General features: G+C 40.4%; 2 protein-coding genes across 3 annotated transcripts; one reads left to right on the forward strand and one right to left on the reverse strand.

The window, feature by feature from the left end:
* Window positions 1-249: 249 nt before the first annotated feature.
* Window positions 250-17,056, forward strand: arg2 (arginase 2). Of its 2 annotated transcripts, XR_012098269.1 has the most exons (9): window positions 250-398; window positions 582-654; window positions 8,865-9,039; window positions 9,143-9,302; window positions 11,959-12,053; window positions 13,823-13,927; window positions 14,245-14,381; window positions 14,483-15,249; window positions 16,767-17,056. XR_012098269.1 is itself a non-coding variant. In XM_073040149.1 (8 exons), the coding sequence occupies exons 1-8, from the start codon at window positions 282-284 to the stop codon at window positions 14,683-14,685; spliced, it is 1,065 nt and encodes a 354-aa protein (XP_072896250.1). In that variant the 5' UTR covers window positions 250-281; the 3' UTR covers window positions 14,686-17,056. The 2 variants fall into 2 exon arrangements, 1 of the variants encoding a protein (XP_072896250.1); XM_073040149.1 differs by having other exon boundaries at window positions 14,483-17,056.
* Window positions 15,113-22,422, reverse strand: vti1b (vesicle transport through interaction with t-SNAREs 1B). The gene is made up of 6 exons (XM_073040151.1): window positions 21,972-22,422; window positions 17,456-17,514; window positions 17,100-17,285; window positions 16,266-16,439; window positions 16,062-16,123; window positions 15,113-15,484 (listed from the first exon to the last, which is right to left on the reverse strand). The coding sequence occupies exons 1-6, from the start codon at window positions 22,066-22,068 to the stop codon at window positions 15,388-15,390; spliced, it is 675 nt and encodes a 224-aa protein (XP_072896252.1). The 5' UTR covers window positions 22,069-22,422; the 3' UTR covers window positions 15,113-15,387.
* Between the last annotated feature and the right edge of the window lie 9 nt (window positions 22,423-22,431).

A 22,431-nucleotide genomic window follows, 5' to 3' on the forward strand; every position in this document is an offset into this window, starting at 1 on the left:
GAAAACTGGAGTGAAAGAGAGGTCATCTTTTATCTGCTCATCATTTTAAAGTTCGTGACAACGGCGGAAGTTTATCCATGCAGCAACAACGCTGTACATTAGAAGATATTTTAAAATAGTCTATCCTTTCTGTTGCTTTATGGCAGTGTATCCTCTTACATATGTTCCTTTCCAGGTTTTCCGCCCCTCTATGACGTCAGGTGTTTTCCAACCAATAGCAGTCGGGTGATGAAACGCCAAGTTATAAAAGGAAGGGCTTCCTCCTCACCACGATTAGAGCCATGTCTTTGCTACCGAGGTATTTGCATCTTTTGGGGAAACAGCTGGGCGCTTTTCCCAAACAGAAGCGATCGGTCCATTCTCTAGGTATAATCGGTGCCCCATTCTCCTATGGCCAGGTACTGGGAGTTCCACTTATCCAAAATCTAACGGGGGAGGGGTGACTGAATATGTAGTAGCAAAAACCCACCTTAGAACGTCATATTTTGTTATTTCGACTACACAAATACATACAGGATGCAAACTAACATTTGTAATGATTCCTGTCGGTGTTTATATTTGTTTTATTGATTTAATCGCAGAAACGGCGAGGAGTCGAGGGTGGGCCTCAGGCAATCAGGGACGCCGGGCTGATAGATCGCTTAAAAGCTCTGGGTGAGTACAAGGCTGCAGCTTAACGGATGGGAGGGTGTGTATCATCGCGGTTCAGTCAGAGAGCAGGCACATCGCGACTTCATTTACCTACACATGATGCTTGTTACTTCCTCAGTCTCGCGAAGGCTCGAAGGAAAAGAAACCGGTTTATTCACGTTTTAATGTCGATCAATTGCTTTCCACCCTCCTCCCGGTTGGCTTTTATTCCGTTGTTTTAAAACTGAGCGGCAGCCGTACATGACTAATCCCTGCCCTTGTCCGTTTTCTATTCCGCCACATGGTGTAGAATATCATGTGGAGGAAGGGAACGAAGTTCCGCGCTGCCATAACATTGTAAACTGTGGTCTGAAGCAAGCAATCAGAAGGAATAGGAATGGGTAATGAGTGGGGGGGGGGGTCGAAAATGATGAAATAATGCAGATACCGAATTGTGAAATAAAACACTTGGGGGTGGGGGGGGGGGCGATGAGCAGGTGCCAGGTTTAACCTGAAACCCGAACTTTGTTCTCTTTCCATGGACGCCATCTGTCCCGCTGAGTATTTATTACAATATTATATTTTGTTGCTTAATAACATTTAGTCTGCTTGTGTAGCCCCTCAGCTAGAGCAACAAATCAGCAAGATTATCTTCTGATTTCTTTGAAACATTATCAACCAAAACGTTTTATCTGATTAACAGCTAATCTGTTTCCAGCTTTTCTATAGTTACTAATATATATTAGTTAACTTAGATAAAGTTCAAAATGTTTGTCTGTTTCCACATTTACATAAGATTTGTATTAGAAGTGAATCGAGACTGGTATCTGGTGTTGCAGGTTTGCCTTCTGAGGGGAGATTGCATAGACTGGGCCTGTCGCACCAGTATTTAATAGAATAAGAGACAGTCTCATTGAAACTAATAACATTCGTACAGAATGTTTTTTGGCAGGGAAGAGGTTGGCCAAGGACCCTAAAAGCAGGGGTCACAGTCACCGCATAAGAGTGGAGATTTTTAAAGCGTATGGTGAATCCTTGGAACTCTGTCTCTGAGGAGTGTGGAGCCTGCGTTGTCGGATGGTAACGGGATATCAACATAGTTCGGGTGAAAAGGTGTGAGCTAGATTAGCTGCGATGAATGGTGGAGCAGGGACAAAGGGCCAAATGCTCTTGTTATTCTACAGCTTCAAGAGTTTAAGATACTCTGGGGAGAAGGGGGAGGAATGGTGGTGATTTACAAGAGACTCGATTGTAAGTGTTGGCTGTGAACTTTTCTGTTAAGGGAATTGCAGATCTGGAGATTTGAACACGGAGTCCAGGTTGATAACGTGTGCAGAAATGAGCGCTGTACTTCCTCCTCCTGACTGAACCTCCATCCTGACCTCTTGTGTCACGGAGGCAACATTGCGCCATTTTTCTCCTTCAACCGACGTTACTAAAATTATTTTGTGCTAATCACATAGCTCTTTAGGGCCTTGTGCATAAATTGATGGCTATGTTTCACATACTAAAGCTGTGACCACGTTTAACACTTCCAATGAATAGTGTTGTGAATGTTTTGAGGTCTTGATAATAGTTTATAAAAGTTCTTTAATTGAAAAATAAGTTGTCTGGTGGAAGCAAGGGCTGCAACAGAAAGGATGGTAAATTATTTTTGTGGATGGTTGATCATTCAACATTTGAATATCCCATCTGTTAATAAGTATACTAATTAAGGAAAGAGGTGCTATAGTCGTGCCATTAGCTAGCTGGTTTGTGAAATTTCTAAATCCATAACGCAGTGAAGCCCCTGTCTGTTCTACATTCTGTTTGTTAGACTGTAGAAATGTGGGGAAAAGTGTTAGTACTTTATTTCAGGGGATAGTGTTTTGGACCAGTTACCATTGTTGTGCTTTTTGGAATATGATCTCCTTTTGCCATCTTGGGATTTGATTTCCAAATTCAGACAACAGTTTGTCACTTTTAAGATAATGGCATGGTTAATGTTCATAACCCTGGCTATAAAACCTGATGTACTTGTGGTGAGTTTCACAGCACAAAGCTAGAGAAAAGAATACTGCAAACTCGAGCATGTACTCATTACTAAATTGACTTTTTGTTTCTAGAGTCATGGAGCACTACAGCATAGAAACAGGCCCTTCAACCCATCTAGTCTGTGCTGAACTATTTATCTGCCTAGTCCCATCAACCAGCACCATGCCCCTCCCATCCATATACCTATCAAAGTTTCTCAAATGTTGAAATCAACATTTACCATCTTTTTTTGCCAGTTTCAGCCACTTTTACTTTGCTTTCTCTCCTGCCACTTACAAATCTAATGAATGATAAAAATAGAAAATGCTGGAATTACTGAACACATTAGGCATATGCATGGAAAGACAAACAAGAGTTAACATTTAATATATAAGCAAATACCCTATGTTAGATAAAGAATAGGTTACAAAGGTTTCAAAGTTCTTGTATATTGACAAGGAGTATCATCCAATTTAATTTATTTTTTCATCACTAAGCTGTAAATTATTTGCATAGTTGAACTTTGGTAGTAACTGGTTTTGTGATATAAATAATTTTCAGCCCTTCAGCCTGGTCCTCCATTGAATGCACTTACAATAAACCTGTAACTTATTTCCATATACCTATCTTTCTCCAAACTTAATACATTTTGGTTCACAATTGATTAATTTTGGACTAAAGTTAATTAATGGTTGATGCAGCATGTCTTTTTGTCTGCAGAAGAGTTCAAACTACCGAACACTTTGTAAGTCATTTTCTGACTGCTCCTGAGATGCCCATTTCTGACTCTTAGACTGTAGCCCCAGCCTTGATACATTGACCAGGGAGAATTTTTTTCTCCATTTGCCTGATTTGTTCTTTGGTTTCTTTGATTAGATCATTCCACAGTGTTGAATATTCCAGTAAAAAGAAGGGTCCAGTTATTTTCATATCTGTATTCCCTCAAATCCAATACGCTTCCCAAGTTGTAACTCCCAGAATTGATCTCAGTTATGAGACGTCTAATCCTCTGTTCACTTCAATGCATTGAAATCCTTTTGACACAGTTTAGCTCATATTTAAGTTACTGTTTTTGGTGCATCTATCCACACACCTTGCATTGCTGCACATTGTTTTGTTGGCTGCATAGCAAGCTTGAATGCATAATTAATATTCTGTTCCACCTTGAATGAATAGTTTAAGCCCCAACACAGATTCCTGCCGGACATTAATATTGTACCATAGTCAGTAACTGTCCAATATCTGCATTGGTTGCTATAGTTCAACCAACTTCTGTAATGTGTTAATAATTTACCTTCTGTTCTGAGCGTCAATTTTTTAGCCAAGTATTTCAACAGCAATATCAGTAAACATTTCTCTATTTCAGGTATGGCTCCAAGTAATTTGCAACAGGCTTATTCTGCATGGCTGACCTCTACAAATCCATGCAGATGAGAACAATTTTGATCAAAAGGAATAGTTCAAGAAGTGAATTTTAAGATTGTAATTGTGGCTGCAGTGTTATCTACATCTTTTAGTTGTTGGGTTGGGAACTATATGGTTCTGGATATCCTTTGTGTGGGCAAATAAGTGGGTGATGAGAGTAATTGATGGGATGGTGAATGGTGCAGGATGTTTCTAGGGACTACCGTACTTAAGTAAGCAATGCAATCAGGCAAAATGCCTGAAATATTTTGTATCCGTCTTGACCAATAGAGGATGCTGCCAAAATCTCAGGAGAAAATAGATGGAAGTGGAAAATTACTTAAGATCTGATACAGTGAAAATGTGGTGAAACTTAACATGAATCAGTTACCTGACGAGAGATATTCTGGGTTTCGGAAGGAAGTTCATTGGAGATTTTTGTAAACAAGAGCCTGCCATACTCCTGCAATGCATAGATATCATCTACCGGTAACTGTATTTTAAGAAATTGTTTCACAAACTAATGTAAAGGAACAACTGTAATATTTTAAAATTCACTTCTTGAACCATACCTTTTGATCAAAGTAGTGACAGCTTGAAGAGAAATGGTGTGAATAAAGAGTTGGGGAAAGCATTTATTTTTATATATTAGAGGACGATGGGCAATAGTCCCCAAGGCTAGGAGCAAGAAAAAAATTACTTAAAATTGTTATTTTTGAATAAATTTAAAAATTGAACATGAGCATGCAAAGAAATATTCAAATTCCAGATGACTTAAACATTGAAGAGAATAGCAATGCATTGCCAAGGGCACCTGCTGGCTAAATATACAAATGAAATTTAGTGCGTAGAAATCTAAAGTTAAACAGTGAGGAAAGATAGTATAATGTAAAGGCACAAACCTGGTTTCAGCTGTTCATAAATTAAACAAGTGTAATTACATTTTGAGGACCTTTGCTTTTTCTGTTTTCTAGCCCACTAGGATACATAGGTTTGTCAGCGTTTCTAAGCTGTTTGTGGTGCTTTAGGCAAATGTAATTTGTGTTCTTTTATAAAATGCTTCTGTTCCATATTCATTGTTTTAAACACCCCCCATTTACTGTGCTTTTGATTGTTTATCATTAACAGTTTTGTTTAATTGCATGTAATTAGGCTTTACCTCTTAAAGGTTGAACCTTCTTCAATTCTTTTGACATCATTGAGCTTTTAAAATTATGATTACAAATACAGTCAAGTAAATCTGGCTTGTTGCATATTAAATTGAGTATGGACCATCTCCTTACTGGTTCCAGTACCTAGTGTTGCAGAAAAACCTATCCTGAGCACCCTGGAAATTCATTCCTTGATCTCAATGCAGGTTTAAAAATTCCACACTAAAACCATTTTTTATTTAGAAACATAGAAAACCTACACCACAATACAGGCACTTTGGCCCATAAAGTTGTGCCGAACATGTCCCTACCTTAGAAATTACTAGGCTCACCCATAGCCCTCTATTTTACTAAGCTCCATGTACCTACCTAAAAGCCTCTTAATGGACCTTATTGTATCCACATTTGCCATGGCTGTTTTATTTTCAGCATTATGTTTTGATATTTTTATAAGTGATTCCTATAGCAACTTCTAGAATCATAAATTATTTTCTATTTCTAAATTATCCTCACTGACTGCAATGCCTACTTGGAGACTGGCTTTACTTGACACGTGTACATAGCGAAATGCATCATCTTAAAGAAATTATATATTTACATGCATTGGGAATTTGGTGTACTGTGGCGCAATACACAACAAAAGCATTCAACAATTTAAAAAAGAATTATATTTAAATAAGTGTGGGTATGGAATGAAATGTGCATAAATATATAAAAGCATGTATTTACAATGCAAACAGCATTATAAAAAGTGGTTTAGTGTTGGTAATGAATGAGGTAATGGGGGGGGGGGTGCCTAACTAGAATAGTTAATCAGATTAACTGCCTGGGGGAAGAAATTTTTTAAATGGTAAGTTTTTTCTTTAATAGCCCTCTAGCATTTGCCAGAATGGAGCTTTTGGAAAAGGCAGCTTGCTGGGTCGGTAGTGTCTGCACTTTTTTTTCTGCTGGCTTCTTTGTCCTGGATACATACAAGTCCTGCCATGATGGTATACTGTTGCCAATGACATTTTAAGCTGTTCCGACAGTTTGCTGTAGTTTTCGTATTATGAGAAGTTGCTGCACCAAACTAGACAGTAATAGCTGATTATGTGGATGCTGTCTATGATTGCAGTGTAGAATTGCACCAGTATGTTCTGGGGAAGATGGAACTTTACCAACTGCCGCAAGAAGTACATCCTCTGCTGAGCCTTTTTGTTATTGAAGGGAAGAGGTAGAAAATTAAAAAAAAAACTTATTTGGTGTAGTTGCACAATGTAGTTTGCCTGATTTATTTTATTGTTTGCATCTTACCATTTTCTCTGAGATTACATCCTTTGGTTTCTTGTTGTGTGATGTGAGTATGTACAATTTATGTCTCTTCATGTGTCTTTTCGCTTATTTGCTTTAGATCCTAGTTTAAGTACAATCTGTCCCAGAGGTGATTTCTTTGTAACACAAATATGAAATGTCCAATGCAGTGCATGCATAAATCACTTCAGTCCCATGTTTACCTATATTCCTTAACACATTACCAATGTGTTGTATTCAGAAACCTGGTCTTTTTGTTTAACTTGGTGTCTGTTACAATACAGTTGGAACAATTTGCCTTTTTTTAAAAACTTATTTTACCTCCCTTCCCTCACCGAGCTTCATTATTTCTTTTTTCTTTTGGGGAATAGGCTCTTTGCATTCCAAATGATTGAACAAAGATTCCATTGCTGGTGTTGCAATACTGTAGTTATGGTACTGGATTAGTAATGGGCTAATCTGGTGACACACCAATCCCACCGTAGCAATTGTGAGGATTATCACATTAATTAAATCCAGAGTTTAAAAAGAATCTGTTTGAGAAGTGAGAATGGCCCATTAAAAAAAAATCACTAATGCCTTCAAAGTAGAAAATCTGCTGTCCTACTTGGTTTGGGATTCCAGAGCATGCTTGCCTGCCCCAAAATGCCCAGGTCTAGTTGATCACTGCTGGCATCAAAAGGATACAGTAATAAAGCTAGGAGGAGTAAACTTTATTTGCCTTGGTACCAGGCATCATAAAGGCACAACCTGGCCAGTCAATTCATCTTCACAAATGGCCTTGAAGGCAAAGCCTGTTATACAGTAATTGCCTTCTGCAGGAGTGCTGGGGGGGGGGGGGGGGGGGGGGGGGGTGGAGAGGGTGCAGACACACCCAGCCCTGAGACACCAGACAATGTTACTTGATTCCAAACAATTGGTTTATTGATCATTACAGAATATCTCTCTGGTGGTTCCCACTCCATCCCTTCCTCCTACCCCCTTCCCACTCTCGGTCCACAATAGAGACCCATATCAGAATCGGGTTTATCATCACTCACATGTGTCATGAAATCTGTTTTTTTTTAAAACAGCAGTAGTATAGTGCAATACATAACATTACTACAGTACTGTGCAAAGGTCTTGGGCACCCTAGCTATGTGCCTATAAGACTGCACAGCACTGCATCTTACAGCTTGAGTCCTCTATCAACAACCCTGAGTAACTACTGACTTCCCAGAGCTTTCCCATCCAGAAAACAAGTTAGAAATACGACAGATTCCCTCAAATTCCTGAAGGAGTGAAATTCCAACATCACAGAATCCCCAATAGTTATTAAAATATTACAATAACACTTTGGCTGAACAGTAATTTGGTGTTAGGAACTTGTTCCTCATGAACATGGTGTTCTCAGCTCTGCACAACTAAAATAGTAACCTTTGTCAATTATTATACAGACAGTGAATAATCAATAAATGCCAAATGTTCAGCATACTGTCCCCAAATTTCACTGCTTGTTTATTTCATAAAATAATGAAAACTCTTCTAAAACAAATTAGAATCAACTCTGAAGGAAATGTAATTCAAAGTGTCCACTTTGTCTTTTAAAGATTCCACTTGAGTCAGAATTTTCCATTGACTACTAGTGGTAAACTTGGGTTGCTGCAGAATATTTGCTAACATTGGGTTTAATGATCAAAAGAAGCAGAAAGAAGCTCACAAGCTTTATGACCAGCATTGTGAACCTTTTGTTGTCAAATTAATGACTCCCATTGACATGGGCATTGGGAAGAGGCTGGGTAAATAGGTTTATATTAATTAGAAGCAGGAAGTGGCCAATCAGCCCCTTAAGTAAGATGATGACTAATTCATTCTTACCATCAACATCACTTTCCTGGTCTCTCCAACTCCCTTGACTCGATTGTAGTTTAAATAGCCATCAATCTCTGCCTTGAATATATTCAACAATTTAAAGGATGAAGAACCCCAAAGATTTACAGATAATAGGGGAACTCCTTAGTTCTGAAACTATATTGCCTTGTTCCAGATAACCCTTTTATGCAGTCTAAAAGGGTAATGGGTGTAGTTTGAAATCCCTGTTGCAGATTTCCACACAAAACAACTTAATAGCTTAACAGGTTACCAAGTACAAAAGGCAAATCTCCTTCATCAGAAAAACATCTTTCTCCAGACACCTACATGACTCTTGTGGACACTTGGAATGTTACTGATCTAGCAATTAATTTGCAGTTGGTGGTGTTTTTATTTAGTGGCTGCCTGTGGGGGGGGATGAATCTCAAGAGTTGTATTCTGTTTACATAGATAATAAATGTACTTTAAATTTGAACTTGAACTTTGGAATGGTACCATTTCTAATCAGTACACGTTCATTTTCAGGTTGGAACCTTCATGACTATGGAGACCTGAATTTCACAACTGTACCAAATGATACACCATATAAGAATATTCACCACCCAAGAACAGTGGGGTTAGCAAACCAGTCATTAACTGGAGCAGTCAGTCAGGCAGTTAGAGATGGTCACATAAGTGTTATGCTTGGAGGAGATCATAGGTAGGTCGATAGCATGCAGTTAAGTTTTAACAGTCTGACTTTTGCACACACTTAACTATTGCACATGGATTGGTAATTTTTAAAAAATTCTTATCCTATCCAGTTTAGGAATTGGTTCAATCCATGGGCATGCCCAACAGCGTCCGGATTTGTGTGTCATTTGGGTGGACGCACATTGTGATCTAAACACACCTCTTACAACCACATCTGGAAATATGCATGGACAGCCAGTGTCATTCCTTATAAAAGAGCTGCAGAACAAGGTAAAGCTATATTTGAATTAAACCAGTTATTAACCATTTTGTTCAGTAGATTTAAGATGTATTTGCCCATCTTGGGAATAGGTTGTGTACAATGTCCTGTGTATGTTACTCAAAATGGGTTTTTTTGGTTTGTTAAGAGTAGGAATGCTTCTTTGTCTGATAAGTGTTTCTCTTGCTTTATACTTACTGATATGGTAATTGTATTCATTTGTTAACCAATGGGGAATGTTATTTTGTCTTGTGAGGCTGGGCACGTGGAGAAGGGGTTTTCGCGGGCTTTTGGTGGGGAGTCGGGAGGAAGACGCCGAGGGAGGTGGACTTTGAGAGCCGCCTTATCCATGAATTACTGACTATGCTTGGGGTCGAGAAATCCAGGACTACCCCTTATCACCCACAGGGAGATCCTCAGCCAGAGAGGTTCAACAGGACCCTGTTGGATATGCTCGGGACGCTGGAGATTGGGCAGAAAAGTAGATGGAGTCGTCATATTGGACAATTGGTTCACTGTTACAATTGTACTCGCAATGATGCTACAGGGTACTCGCCCTATTATCTGATGTTCGGGTGGGAAGCGAGGTTGCCAATTGACTTGTGTTTTGGGGGTGAAGTGGGTGAATTACCCAGGAAGTCCTATCTAAAGTATGTGTCCGACATGAAGAGGGAGTTACAGCGGGCGTACGAGTTGGCCGAGGCGGCGGCTACCAAACAAAATCAGAGGAATAAGATGCGGTATGATCGAAAGGTGAAGTTTGTCCAATTATTGCCGGGCGACCGGGTCTTTTTACGGAATTTGGGACTCTCTGGTAAGCACAAGCTGGCCGATCGATGGGCGGCCAGCCCCTATGTAATAGAGAGCCAGATGCCGAACCTGCCAGTTTACCGGGTGAAACCTGAGGATGGGAAAGGGCCTATCAAGGTACTCCATCGGAATCACCTGCTGCCCCTGGGTCAAGCGGTGCAGGTGGATAAGGAGCCCGAGTGGGAGGTTGCGCCTAGTACAAGGACTCTGCGAGGGCGCGGAGAAAGGGAAGAGCCCGCTGCTGAAGAGCAGGGACGGGTCCCTCACCCGGGAATGGCTACCAATTCGGAAGAGGACGACTCAGATGAGTGACCCCTGTTCCCATTCGCTGGCGCTCCAGTACCAGAAGAGGAGGCTCCTGGCCCTTCCCATACTGAGTTGGGTGAGAGGAGGGAAGGTCTTGAGGGTCAGATGGAGAGGCAGCCAACATTGGGGGGAGAGAGGGTGGAACCCAAGCGTGAGCCGGAGAGATCTCAGGTGAGGGAGGACCCCCGTGAGGAAGGGGGTGAGGGTCTGTCAGGTAGACCTGGGGTGTCCGAGACAGTGGGTTCACAGGTGAAGAGGGAGCCCAGTGGGGCAGAAGGGGTATGGAGATCTCAGAGAACTAGGCACCCCCCGGAGCGGTTGACATATGTCAGGGGTGTCAAACTCATTTTAGGTCACGGGCCGGATTGAGCAAAATGCAGCTTCATGTGGGCCGGATCAGTCGGACGCGTGCGAACGCAGCTTTCGTTGCCGTTTTTTTAGCCTGCTCTCATGTGTCTCAGTCTCTGCTATAACTACAAAGTGTTTCACTTTACAAATTCCGTTTCTTATGAAGAAGACTGCCGAATAAACTCTAAAAACCCTGAAAACCTGGTACCTGAATAAACTCAGCATTAGCCATATCATACGCCATAGGCGCTTCGATTACTGGGGCCAGCTTTAATAGTAATTAGATATTATCTCGCGGGCCAAAGATAATTCCACCGCGGGCCGGATTTGGCCCGCGGGCCTTGAGTTTGACATATATGACATATGTGGTACCAGGAGAACCGAGTGTGATTTCTACTGCTCTGGGTAGTTATGTCACTGTTTTCTGCACCTGGATTGGGTTTTGTGTGTTGCAAGAAGCGTTGGGGAACTCTGGTAATGCCATGAGGGCATGACATTTGCTGGTGGGGAGAGAATGTACAATGTCCTGTGTATGTTACTCAAAATGGGTTTTTTTGGTTTGTTAAGAGTAGGAATGCTTCTTTGTCTGATAAGTGTTTCTCTCGCAGTTGTTTTGCTTTATACTTGCTGATATGGTAATTGGATTCATTTGTTAACCAATGGGGAATGTTATTTTGTCTTGTGAGGCTGGGCACGTGGGGAAGGGGTTTTCGTGGGCTTTTGGTGGGGAGTCGGGAGGAAGACGCCGAGGGAGGTGGACGTGCGCTGCACTGCTCGGAAGACCACCGGGGGGTCCTAGGTGCGAAGACGTGGAGGTCGGAGGCAAGCGACGAGGGGTCGGATGGTTCGATGGTTGAGCTCCAATGATGTGCACTAAACTGACTGAACTTTGATAAGTTGGCGCCTTTTGTTTTTTTTCCTTGCATATATATTGTACTGCCTAATACTCTTTTAATTTTAGTAAACTCTTTAAAGTGTATTTCATAACGGTATTTGTTGTGGGTTTGATACTGTGGGCGGGGCGCGAGGCATAAACTCGATTCTCACAGCACCTGCGTGTACGGGAGGCGGGGTTGGTGTGTGGCTGGATCTCCTTTTCCCCTAGACATATACCAGCCTGTTGGGTAAGTGTTACAATTGTTTTCTGCATCTATATTTTACCAGTAGATACCTTTTACTTTACAAATTGTGCTTTTCTTTTAGATCCCATCACTCCCTGGATTTTCTTGGGTCACTCCTTGTATATCAGCTAAGGACTTGGTTTACATTGGACTACGGGATGTTGATCCTGCTGAATAGTAAGAATGGTTTCTAGAATTGACTTAAGTGAAAATTTCAGTATATTAATACCACCTTAGACACCTGGCAAACATCTCCATTTGTAACCAGTGAAGCTAAAATGAAAGTAAATCTGATGCAAAAATACTGTTAAATTGTATGCAAACTTTTATTGCATTACATTTTGGCACTTGCATTCATTTTTAATTTAAATTCCTTATGCAGTCCTGTTTGTTGTCAACCTTTTAGGTACTCCCTTGCTTTTGAGGTATACTTGCTTCCACTCCATTTCTGTCATGAGGCCAATATGGGACCCACTAATTTTTTGCCACAGGTGGAACAAGGAATGCTTAATGGAGGGGCGAGTGGGTTGATCAGGCAGTTTTGCTTTCCCCTTTATTCTGAACTTGTTTGTTCCAGTGAATGGGCTTAAAAGTTCTGAATGAAAGTTGGAGTGCTCCTTTTTCATTTTAATTGGTCATGTTCCATAGAATCCCAAATGTTGGTCTAGATATTTTTCTCCAGGAGGTTTTGATATTGTTCTCTATTTGTTTCTTGTAGTATCCAGATAGAGTTCTGATAAGTGTGTTTCAGAAGTTTTGTGTTCAACATAAAAATAATGTTGGCTGTACATTCTGTGCACTTAGGGCCTCTGTTTTGGATTGATGACCAAGAAGAGGATGTTTACATTGATTACTTAATCCTCCAAATGTGTTGCTAGAGGTTGTGGAGATGATAATGGTAACTCTCTTCGATCTCTAGGTCCTTGCTGTAAGTAGTCCATGACTTTGGTTTACAAGATAGCAAGGATTACTACTACCATAAGCTTTGAGGTCTGGTCTTTCCGTGCTTTCCTCAGTCAGCAAAAATGTGTGCTGGCAGTTTGAAGGTGATGATGACTGCCTTCATTGAGACGTGTTAGGGGTGGTGGTCCACATTTTCCAGCTTCTCATCATAGGCCTTTACTGCTGAGCAATATCATGCAGCATGGTTAAATTGATGGGTGACTCTTTATTTTGTGGATGTTGTTTGTAAGGCCTGCACTCTATATATGAGTGCATTTGAAGCTCTGCCTCAATGTTCTGCAAATCTGACTGAAGTTGGAGCTACATTGGCTCTGGAGGGGAGAAGTTGGTTGAACATTTGTCCTGTAGATTAGTTCAGATCTGTTGGGAAGGTTTCTGGAGAAAGCTCGAGGAAAGCATTGGTTGATGGTTTGATGCTGTCTACACTGAGATTTGTTGCATGGTCCATTTGTTAAGACCCTGGCTTCCAAGCCTTTAGGTTGCAGGCGTAATTTGTAAAGAAATTTTTGTGGACAGCTAAATTCGAGAACGATGTTCCACAATTCCTCTTAATTGGTCAAGGCTTGAGGTAAAAAAAAAAGCCGTGTACAGTTACTGTAATATAAGTGGTGGATATTCAGATTAAATGATGCATATGCTTGTTTAACTGTTAAATATTTACACCATAAATATTTTCTGAAGATGGTAGTATACACTATATTTCAAAGAGTTGCATGATATGCAAATACAATATGCGAAAGTACTCAGTGGCAACTAAAAATGATTTGTCTGTGATAATTGATGTAAATGCTGGGAAATAATTACTTAGAAGTAATGATTATATGGGAAATCATGGTGTCTGAGTTTTCACTATTTAGAAATCCCAAAAGTATTTAGATCTTAATGTCCTTGATTCAATAAACTTCACATGGAACTACTTGGATCCTGAAACTGACCCCAAACAAATAAGAAAAAATTATAATGATTGCTTTTCTTACTATCAGCTACATCCTGAAAAATTTTGGCATCCAGTACTTCTCAATGAAAGAGGTGGATCAACTTGGAATACAGAAAGTAATGGAAAAAACACTTGATTATCTAATTGGAAAGTAAGTTAAATAACCACTAAACTGAACAATATTGCTCTCACTGACTGTCCAGCAATAATCAATGATATTTGTATTCTTCCTCTGGGTCATAAAAATAACTTCATGTAGCCACTATCTCATGGAGGGGGTAGTAGGGAGTTGTACTTAAACTGTAAGTAACTATCACCAAAATTTTAATCTCCATTTTAGATAGTGGGCTGCAATTAACCTACTTCATAGGTGAACTCGTAAATTTAAATTTTGAAATCTCAAAGCAAAGGTTGATTATTTAATGGATATACATACATCTGAATCTAACCTCGTATGTTTCTTTATAGAAAGAAAAGACCATTGCACCTGAGTTTTGATGTCGATGCCATTGATCCATCTTTAGCTCCTGCTACTGGTACTCCAGTGATTGGAGGACTAACTTACAGGGAAGGAATGTATATTGCTGAAGAAGTGTACAACTCTGGTATGGAACAATCTGTAGAAGCAACTGGTTGATTAGTGAAAGAGTCTTGCAGTTGTTCATTTGCCTTGAAATGTGACTTGTATCCATTGTTTCTCATGCAGGAATGCTGTCTGCGATGGATCTGGTGGAAGTCAATCCTAAACTTGCAACTACAGATAAAGAACTTAATTCCACAGTAAACATCGCAGTGGATATTATTTCCTTTTCTTTAGGACAGGCACGAGAAGGATCTCATGGCAAATGTGATGAAATACCAACTCCTGACGCAACATATGAAACAAGTGAACAGACTGTACGGCTTTAGAACTGACTAAAGACAAGCGGGCTGTTTGTATAAACCCAGAATTTGGAACTCTGAGGAAGTACTTTGGGGTATTTTGTGTAACTGCTGCCTTGCTGTACATACTTTCTCATTGGGATTCTTTCATGAGGCATTGTGTTCTCAGACCATTGCCTAATATCTCACTTATCTACAGGTATTATGAACGATCTACAGCTGAGCTTTTCAAACATTCCAGTATGTATAGAATTGATTTCACTTCTCTATTCAACTGTGTGGGGAGAGAGGTAGATCACTCAAAACATCAGTTCTGGCAGGAAAAAGCCAGATCTCTAAAGGTTCTGTTCTTATGTAAAACTGATTAATACTTTTCCCCAAAACCCTAGAGCGTACTTTTTTTAATAACTTGTATTTTTCCTCTCAACAGAAACTTGTGTTCAAGACCAATAGGACATGTTACGTATCAAATGACTTTATTAAAAATTTATGCACATCGCTACAATGTAGTCATTGGCAGTAGCATTTAAAGAACTGATTAAATGCAACTTTAAACTGCTTCACCTTTGTAAAAACATCTCCTGTAATGGGGTGAGTCTTGCAGTGAAGTCCTCTAAGCAGATTAAATACGTGAAAATTGTTCATCGGTTTATGTACTCCCATGTAGATAAATCACCTTCAACTGTGAATCTCAAGCATTGCAGCCTATCTATGCATGCATAACTTGAGTCAGTGCTTGCGAAAGAACTTGAGGTATACAACGGTTCCAAGAATTCCCACTTCCAGAAGAATAATAATACCCAGTAGCAGTTTGTTTGTCATAATTCTAGAGAGATCAAAACATCAACTTTTAGGTTTGCATTGTAAGAATAAATTATTACCCTAGGTCAAATACTAATTTTTGTAACAAGGCTGAAGAACATTTCACATATTTATTCCAAGTTATTCAATGATCTGTCTAGCCTTAAAGTAGAAAGCAATAATTTCTGATCTTTAAATTTTAGGTGGGTGACTTTCTCCAGATGCCCATCAGATCAGACTTGAGTAGTTTTTAGTTGGTTTTAAAATGCCTGTTTTACAACCAGTTTGTATGATAAGCTTTTATTACCCAGATTCCCTGAAACCATTAAGTGGGAAAAGGTGCACGTCTGTGTCTAAAGGACCAGCTTTGAAATCAATTCTTTAGAATTGAAATTTAACAATGTCTCCGCACTCAATTAATGTAAAGTACAGAAAAAATATTTACTGTTCTATAGTTGTTTATACATGGATAGTACTGGCAGCAGAAAATATTCCTGGCTTTACTTTTTCCACTGGTGGGGGGGGGGGGGGTTGCTTTGGAAAGTGTGAAGTACAAACTTGTCTAATAATATAGTTGGCTGTCAAGATTTGTTCACTCTTACCTTCTGGACATGGCGCGAAGTATTTTCCGACTTCGGCTTAAATTCTCACCTGTGTTAATTAGCTTCAGAACAAAAACAAAATTGTTATCTTGCTCCCTTGTTTTTGTTCATAATACATACATTTTGAAATTTTCAGATGGGAGTATTTTCTATTCGGTTATTTCCCAAATAAATTTCGTACTTGCATACCTAATGAAGACTTACCCTGTCTTTTGAACGTTCCAGCTGGTCTCTTTGCTCTCCAAGTTCTTCAATTATTTCTGAACCTATCTGATCAGTCTCTGCTGCTATTCGATGTGAACGATCTAGGCTCTGGCTGGCTCTGTTGAGACTGTCTGTACCTTGCAATAGCAAAGCACGTTGAGAGGCTAAGTGATTCTGCAACAAAATGCAGTTGTTGGAACCTACTCAAAAACTTCGGAAAAACTTTTTTTAAAGTTAGACGTAGCCTAATGAAAAGGAACATGAATTTTTGGAAAATTCACAAGATTTTGTCCAGAAAAAATACTCAATTTTCAACCCAATCAATATGATGCTATACTTTCAGTAGACCCATCCCCACATACTCTATTATATTACTCTTTGATGGCTTTTATCATATGGATATCATATTAAGTAAAAAATAATGAGAAGCTGAATAAATAAGCAAGTTGATAGCAATTTTAAAATGAATGATTAATAAAATGTTGTGTTCCCTCTGTAAAGGTTTTACATGGCATATGGACCCAGCTCCTCAACACAATGTGAACTAACAGGATCTTACGAGTCTCTACAGATTGTTTGTGTAAATAAATTAATCACAATGAAACAAAATATGAGAGCTCATGATGCATCTAACACCAGAATCTTAGGGTGTCAAATGATCTATCCTTCAACTAATATTGTAAAGTCACTGAGCTCTACTAAATAAGGTAACATACAAAATATGTACTACTGGCAAGGTAAAAGATACTGCAGAATAAATGGAATGTCAATAAATATACAATGCAAACAGACTTAATTTCAAGTCTCATATAATACTGTAGCTGCAGTACTTACACTTTGTTCATTTTCAGCCCTGTACACAGCATACTTGAAGTCACTTCGTGCTCCATATCCAGAATCACTATTTCTTGCATCCCGCTGTAACTTGCTGACATCTTTTCTGTATGATCGGATTTTGATATTCATCTGGTTACGATATGATAATGGTGCATTCCTTATTTCCTTCTCCATTCCATCCAACTATGAATAACGGTATCCAGGAATAAGAGTTCAAATTTACAAATGAGTATTGCTGGCTAAAGCATTGAGAAGCAACATTTAGTAACAGGATTAACTTGGCAAATACTCGTGCAATAGCAACTAACATAACCATAACTTTTTAAAAAAAGACAAATCTCTTCACTACTTACTATTTCATTTGCTTCTTCAGCTTTTCCATCTATCTCCCGTAGAAATCTTTTCTTCAGTTCTGTATAATTTAAGTAATTGTTAAAGAACTTTTGTAATAAGGTTGTAGCATGATCCAACTCTTACAAACCTATTATCACCATCAAACTCTATTCCAACAAAAATCTTTTATTTCCTTTTACATTTTAAATCTGAGGCTATTGAGTTACTGGAGAAAGCAGAAACAAAGTGTGATCTAAAATCTCTTAGTACAAGGTTCATATTGGGCAGTAACTTATTTATGTTCTTAGACATTGATTAGGACATTTTATCCAGTCTGCAGATATTTATGATTGCAATATATGAAATCTTTCAACTGGTCTAGTACTACATTTTGCAATTATAATGATAACGTCATTGATCATTTCTACATGCAATGGATTATCAATGGTGAATTACCTTGTATTCCCATTTAACCAGAATAACTATCTAAAAAGGTGTTTAGCTGTGCCAGGCCCACACAGCTAGGAGTATGAGGATCAGTTTTATTTATCACATCTACATCAAAATGATGAAATGTGTTGTTTTTCAGTTGACCAGTGCAGTCCAAGGTTTGTGTTGGCGGCATTCTGCAAGTGTTGCCTTACTTCCAGCACCAACTCAGTATACGTACAATTCACTAACCCTAACTGCACGTCTTTGAAATGTGGGAGGGAACTCAAACACCTAGAGGAAGACCATGCAGCCACATGAAGAACCTACAAACTCCTTACAGACAATGGCGGAATCAAACCTTGATCAGTGATGGTTGGTGTTGTAAAGTGATTGCACTAACTGCTATGCTATTATACAGTAGAGCAGTGGGCTAAGCACACGTACTTGGGATGTGCCTATGCTGACTGTCAACGAGGAGATAGTATTACCAATCTTCACTGGCTAGTCTCCTGCTAAACCCAAGATACAGTTGTAGAGGGGTCCAGATTTTTGAAGTAAATTTGTCAAAGTTGCTCTATATACCTTGAGATTCACTTTCTTTGAGGCATTTACAGGAAAAGAAATAACAGAATTTTACCAAAAAAAACTACATAAAGACAAAAACCAATGTGCAAAATAAGACAAACTGCAAATAAAAATACTGAACATCATACACAAAATGCTGGAGGAATTCAGTAGGTCCGGCAGCATCTATGGAGAGGAATAAAGAGCTGTCATTTCTGGCCGAGGGATCAACTCTATTCCTCTTCATAATTGCTGCCTGATCTGGGGTGTTCCTTCAGCATTTTGTGTGTGTTGCTCTAGGTTAAGAGCATCTGCAGAATCTTTTGTGTTTATACTGAAAACAAGATGTAATGAGTCCTTGAAAGCGAGTCCCTTGGTCATAGAATCAGTTCAGAGTAGTGGTGAATGACGTTATCCACGCTGGTTCAGGAGCCTGATGTTTATAAGGTAATAACTTCATGAACCTGGTAGTGTGGGACCCAAGGCTCTGAACTTCTCAATTGGAAATGTACTCAATGGTGGCAAAAAATGGCAGCGGCAGTAGATGGCGATGTTTTGCAGGCAATTCACAGAGGGAAAAAAACTACTGGACAGATGTCTGAACTGTAACTGCAATTTCCAGCCTACAGTTACCTTTTAAGAAACACTGTTGTATTGGCTAAATGCATTAGTGATTTTAAAATCTGATGACGCTGAAGGATTGGGTGAACTTGTTTCTCATGGATGCAGGTATGATACCAGGAATGGTGACGATTGCTCCAGGAAGTGGGGGAGGAGGGTGGAATTTCAGGCCAGACTGAAGTGACAGGGACCATGGCCACCATTCCCTCGCATCGTCCTGGCCAACATACAGTGGCATGCTAAAGTTTGGGCACCCCGGTCAAAATTTCTGTTACTGTGAATAGTTAAGTAGAAGATGAAAGTCATAAAGTTAAAGATGAAACATTCTTTTCAACATTTTAAACAATATTTGTGTATTGTTTTGTACAATTTTAGAGTGGGGGAAAAAAAGGAAAGGAGCAATATGCAAAAGTTTGGGCACCCCCAAGAGATTTGAGCTCTCAGATAACTTTTACCAAGGTCTCGGACCTTAATTAGTTTGTTAGGGCTATGGCTTGTTCACAACCATCGTTAGGAAAGGCCAGGTTATGCAAATTTCAAAGCTTTATAAATACCCTGACTCCTCAAACCTTGTCCCAACAATCAGCAGCCATGGGCTCCTCTAAGCAGCTGCCTAACACTCTAAAAATTAAAATAAGTGATGCCCACAAAGCGGGAGAAGGCTATAAGAAGATAGCAAAGTGTTTTCAGGTAGCCGTTTCCTCAGTTCGTAACGTAATTAAGAAATGGCAGTTAACAGAAACGGTGGAGGTCAAGTTGAGGTCTGGAAGACCAAGAAAACTTTCTGAGAGAACTGCTCGTAGGATTGTTAGAAAGGCAAATCAAAACCCCCGTTTGACTGCAAAAGACCTTCTGGTTAGATTTAGCAGTCTCTGGAGTAGTGGTGCACTGTTCTACTGTGCAATGACACCTGCACAAATATGACCTTCATGGAAGAGTCATCAGAAGAAAACCTCACCACAAAATTCAGCATCAGAAGTTTGCAAAGGAACATCTGAACAAGCCTAATGCATTTTGGAAACAAGTCCCGTGGAATGATGAAGTTAAAACCTAGTTGTGTAATTGAGAGTAGCACCCTAGAGACTTTCAAATCTAAACTCAATGTGGCTAGGAATCTAGCAGCTTTGGTGGGTCAAATGGCCCGTTCTTGCCAAAAATCGTGCTTTGATCGATGATCGATATATGACCATGAACACTGGCTTGTGTTGCAGCCAGTGGCATGGGGAAAATTTTCTAATGTTCCAACCATCAATTGCATTTTAGGAAATGTGACTATCTGGCTGTCCTACTGCATGCACATAGGCAAAGTCCAAAGAACAAGGTACCAGCGGCAGGAACAACAAAGAGATGATCATGGAAGGCAGAGGAGAGGCTACGGATCTGCTTTGTGTCGGTGGACTGGGCCAAGTTTAAGGACTCATCTGGTTTTGAAGCTTATTGGTTAGCACTGAGGGGATGAATGGTCCATGAACACAACCTCATTATTTCTCTTTAGCACTATTCATTTTTGTAACTTTTAATAGTTTTTGTCTTACACTGTACTGCTGCTGCAAAACAACACCTTTCACAACATTAGTCAGTGATAATAAAGTTGATTCTGAAAACAGAAATACTGATGTAAGGATCTCCTCCCAACCACATTAAGGAATCGAATCACTTGCATTACTATCTAAACCTTCCATGCAGCTCCTGAATCACCGGTCCATGTTGCATACATATCACTTAAATAAATAAATCCTTGAGGATGGCAAGAGTTCAGATACATTTTGTGTGGTGAAAATGGAAGTTTGAAGTTTACAGCACATAATTCTCCGTAACTTCTGCTATCTCCAACGAGATCCCACCACCATGCACATCTTCCTCTCTCCCCCACTTCCTGCTTTCCGCAGGGATCACGCCCTACGTGACTCCATTCTCCACTCTTCCCTCCCCACTGATCTCCCTCCTGGTACTTATTCTTGCAAGTGGAGCAAATGCCTCACTTGCACCTGCAGCTCCTCCCTCAATACCATTCAGGGCTCCAAACAGTCCTTCCAGATGAGGCATCATTTCACCTCTGAGTCTGTTGGGGTCACTATCCGGTCTCCCGGTATGGCCTCCTGCATATCGGTGAGATCCAATGTAGATTGGCAGGCGGCTTCACTAAGCACCTTCCCACCATCCGCCAGAAAAAGCGGGACATCCACTGGCCACCTATTTCAATTCTACTTCTCATTCCCACTGTGACACGCCAGTCTATTGCCTCCTCTACTGCCGCAATGAGACCACACACAGGTTGGAGAAACAACACCTTATTCTGTCTGGGTAGCCTCCAAACTGATGGCATGAATATCGATTTCTCAAATTTCTGGTAACTTGCCTCCACCCCATTCCTGTTTCCCTCTCACACCTGATCTCCTTACCTGCCCTTCCCCTTTCTCCCATGGTCCACCCACCCCCAGCCCTTTACTTCTTTCACCAATCAACTTCCCAGCGCTTTACTTCACCTCTCCCCCTGTCCCGGTTTCACCTATCACCTACCACCTCGTACTTCTTCCCCTCCTCTCCACCTTCTTGCTTTGACTTCTCTTCTTCTATTCCAGCCCTAATGAAGTATCTCGGCCCGCGTTTCCATAGATGCTGCCTGGTCTGCTGAGCTCCTCCAGCATTTTGCATGTGTTGCTTCGATTTTCAGCATCTGCAGATTTTCTCTTGTTTGTGAAAATACTATCTCATGTCAGGTTTCCATCATTTGCAATTCCCTCTGCTTTGTCATCAGATTCCTGCAGTCATTTTGCTTAGGGAAAATCAATACTTTATTGTTGTTATTCCGAGCGAAGAGTAAACACATCCCGCAGTGACAGCACAGTTTTGCTCCATTGGCCTAGACTCCGTCGCCATGAAAAGCGGAAGTTGGGGTCCGAATACTCAGCTACTCACCTCCTGAGCACCCGGTCACTTGTTCGTACTGGCTCCTCAACTCCTCATAAACCCCTATGTACGCCTCATGCATCTTCTCGAACTCCTCCGAGGACATGTTCGCGATGTTTTCATGCAGCTGCCACTACCACACACAAAGCTGCGGCCGCCACACTTCCGGCTGCCGCATCGCATCGCCGCGGTGACCGGGCCCCGCCTCTTGCCGCAAAAACGGAGCGGCCACCTGCTCTCGTAACTTGCAAAGTGAACAGAGAGTTTGTCCACATCACACTTCAGTCTTAATTTCCGATCCTCGTTAACCCGCCGCGCGAGCTCCTAGCAACCAGCAAAACCGGCCGCCGGCCGGCCGCAGCATCTTGGGAGTTGTAGTTCCAGACTGACTGGCACTAACCGGCAGATCAGGTAGCATCTGCGAAAGGAGAAGTGGAGTTAACGGTTAGATCGATTAACGTGGATTAGA

This window comes from Hemitrygon akajei, chromosome 3, assembly GCF_048418815.1.
Source record: "Hemitrygon akajei chromosome 3, sHemAka1.3, whole genome shotgun sequence".
Taxonomy (NCBI): Eukaryota; Metazoa; Chordata; class Chondrichthyes; order Myliobatiformes; family Dasyatidae; genus Hemitrygon; species Hemitrygon akajei.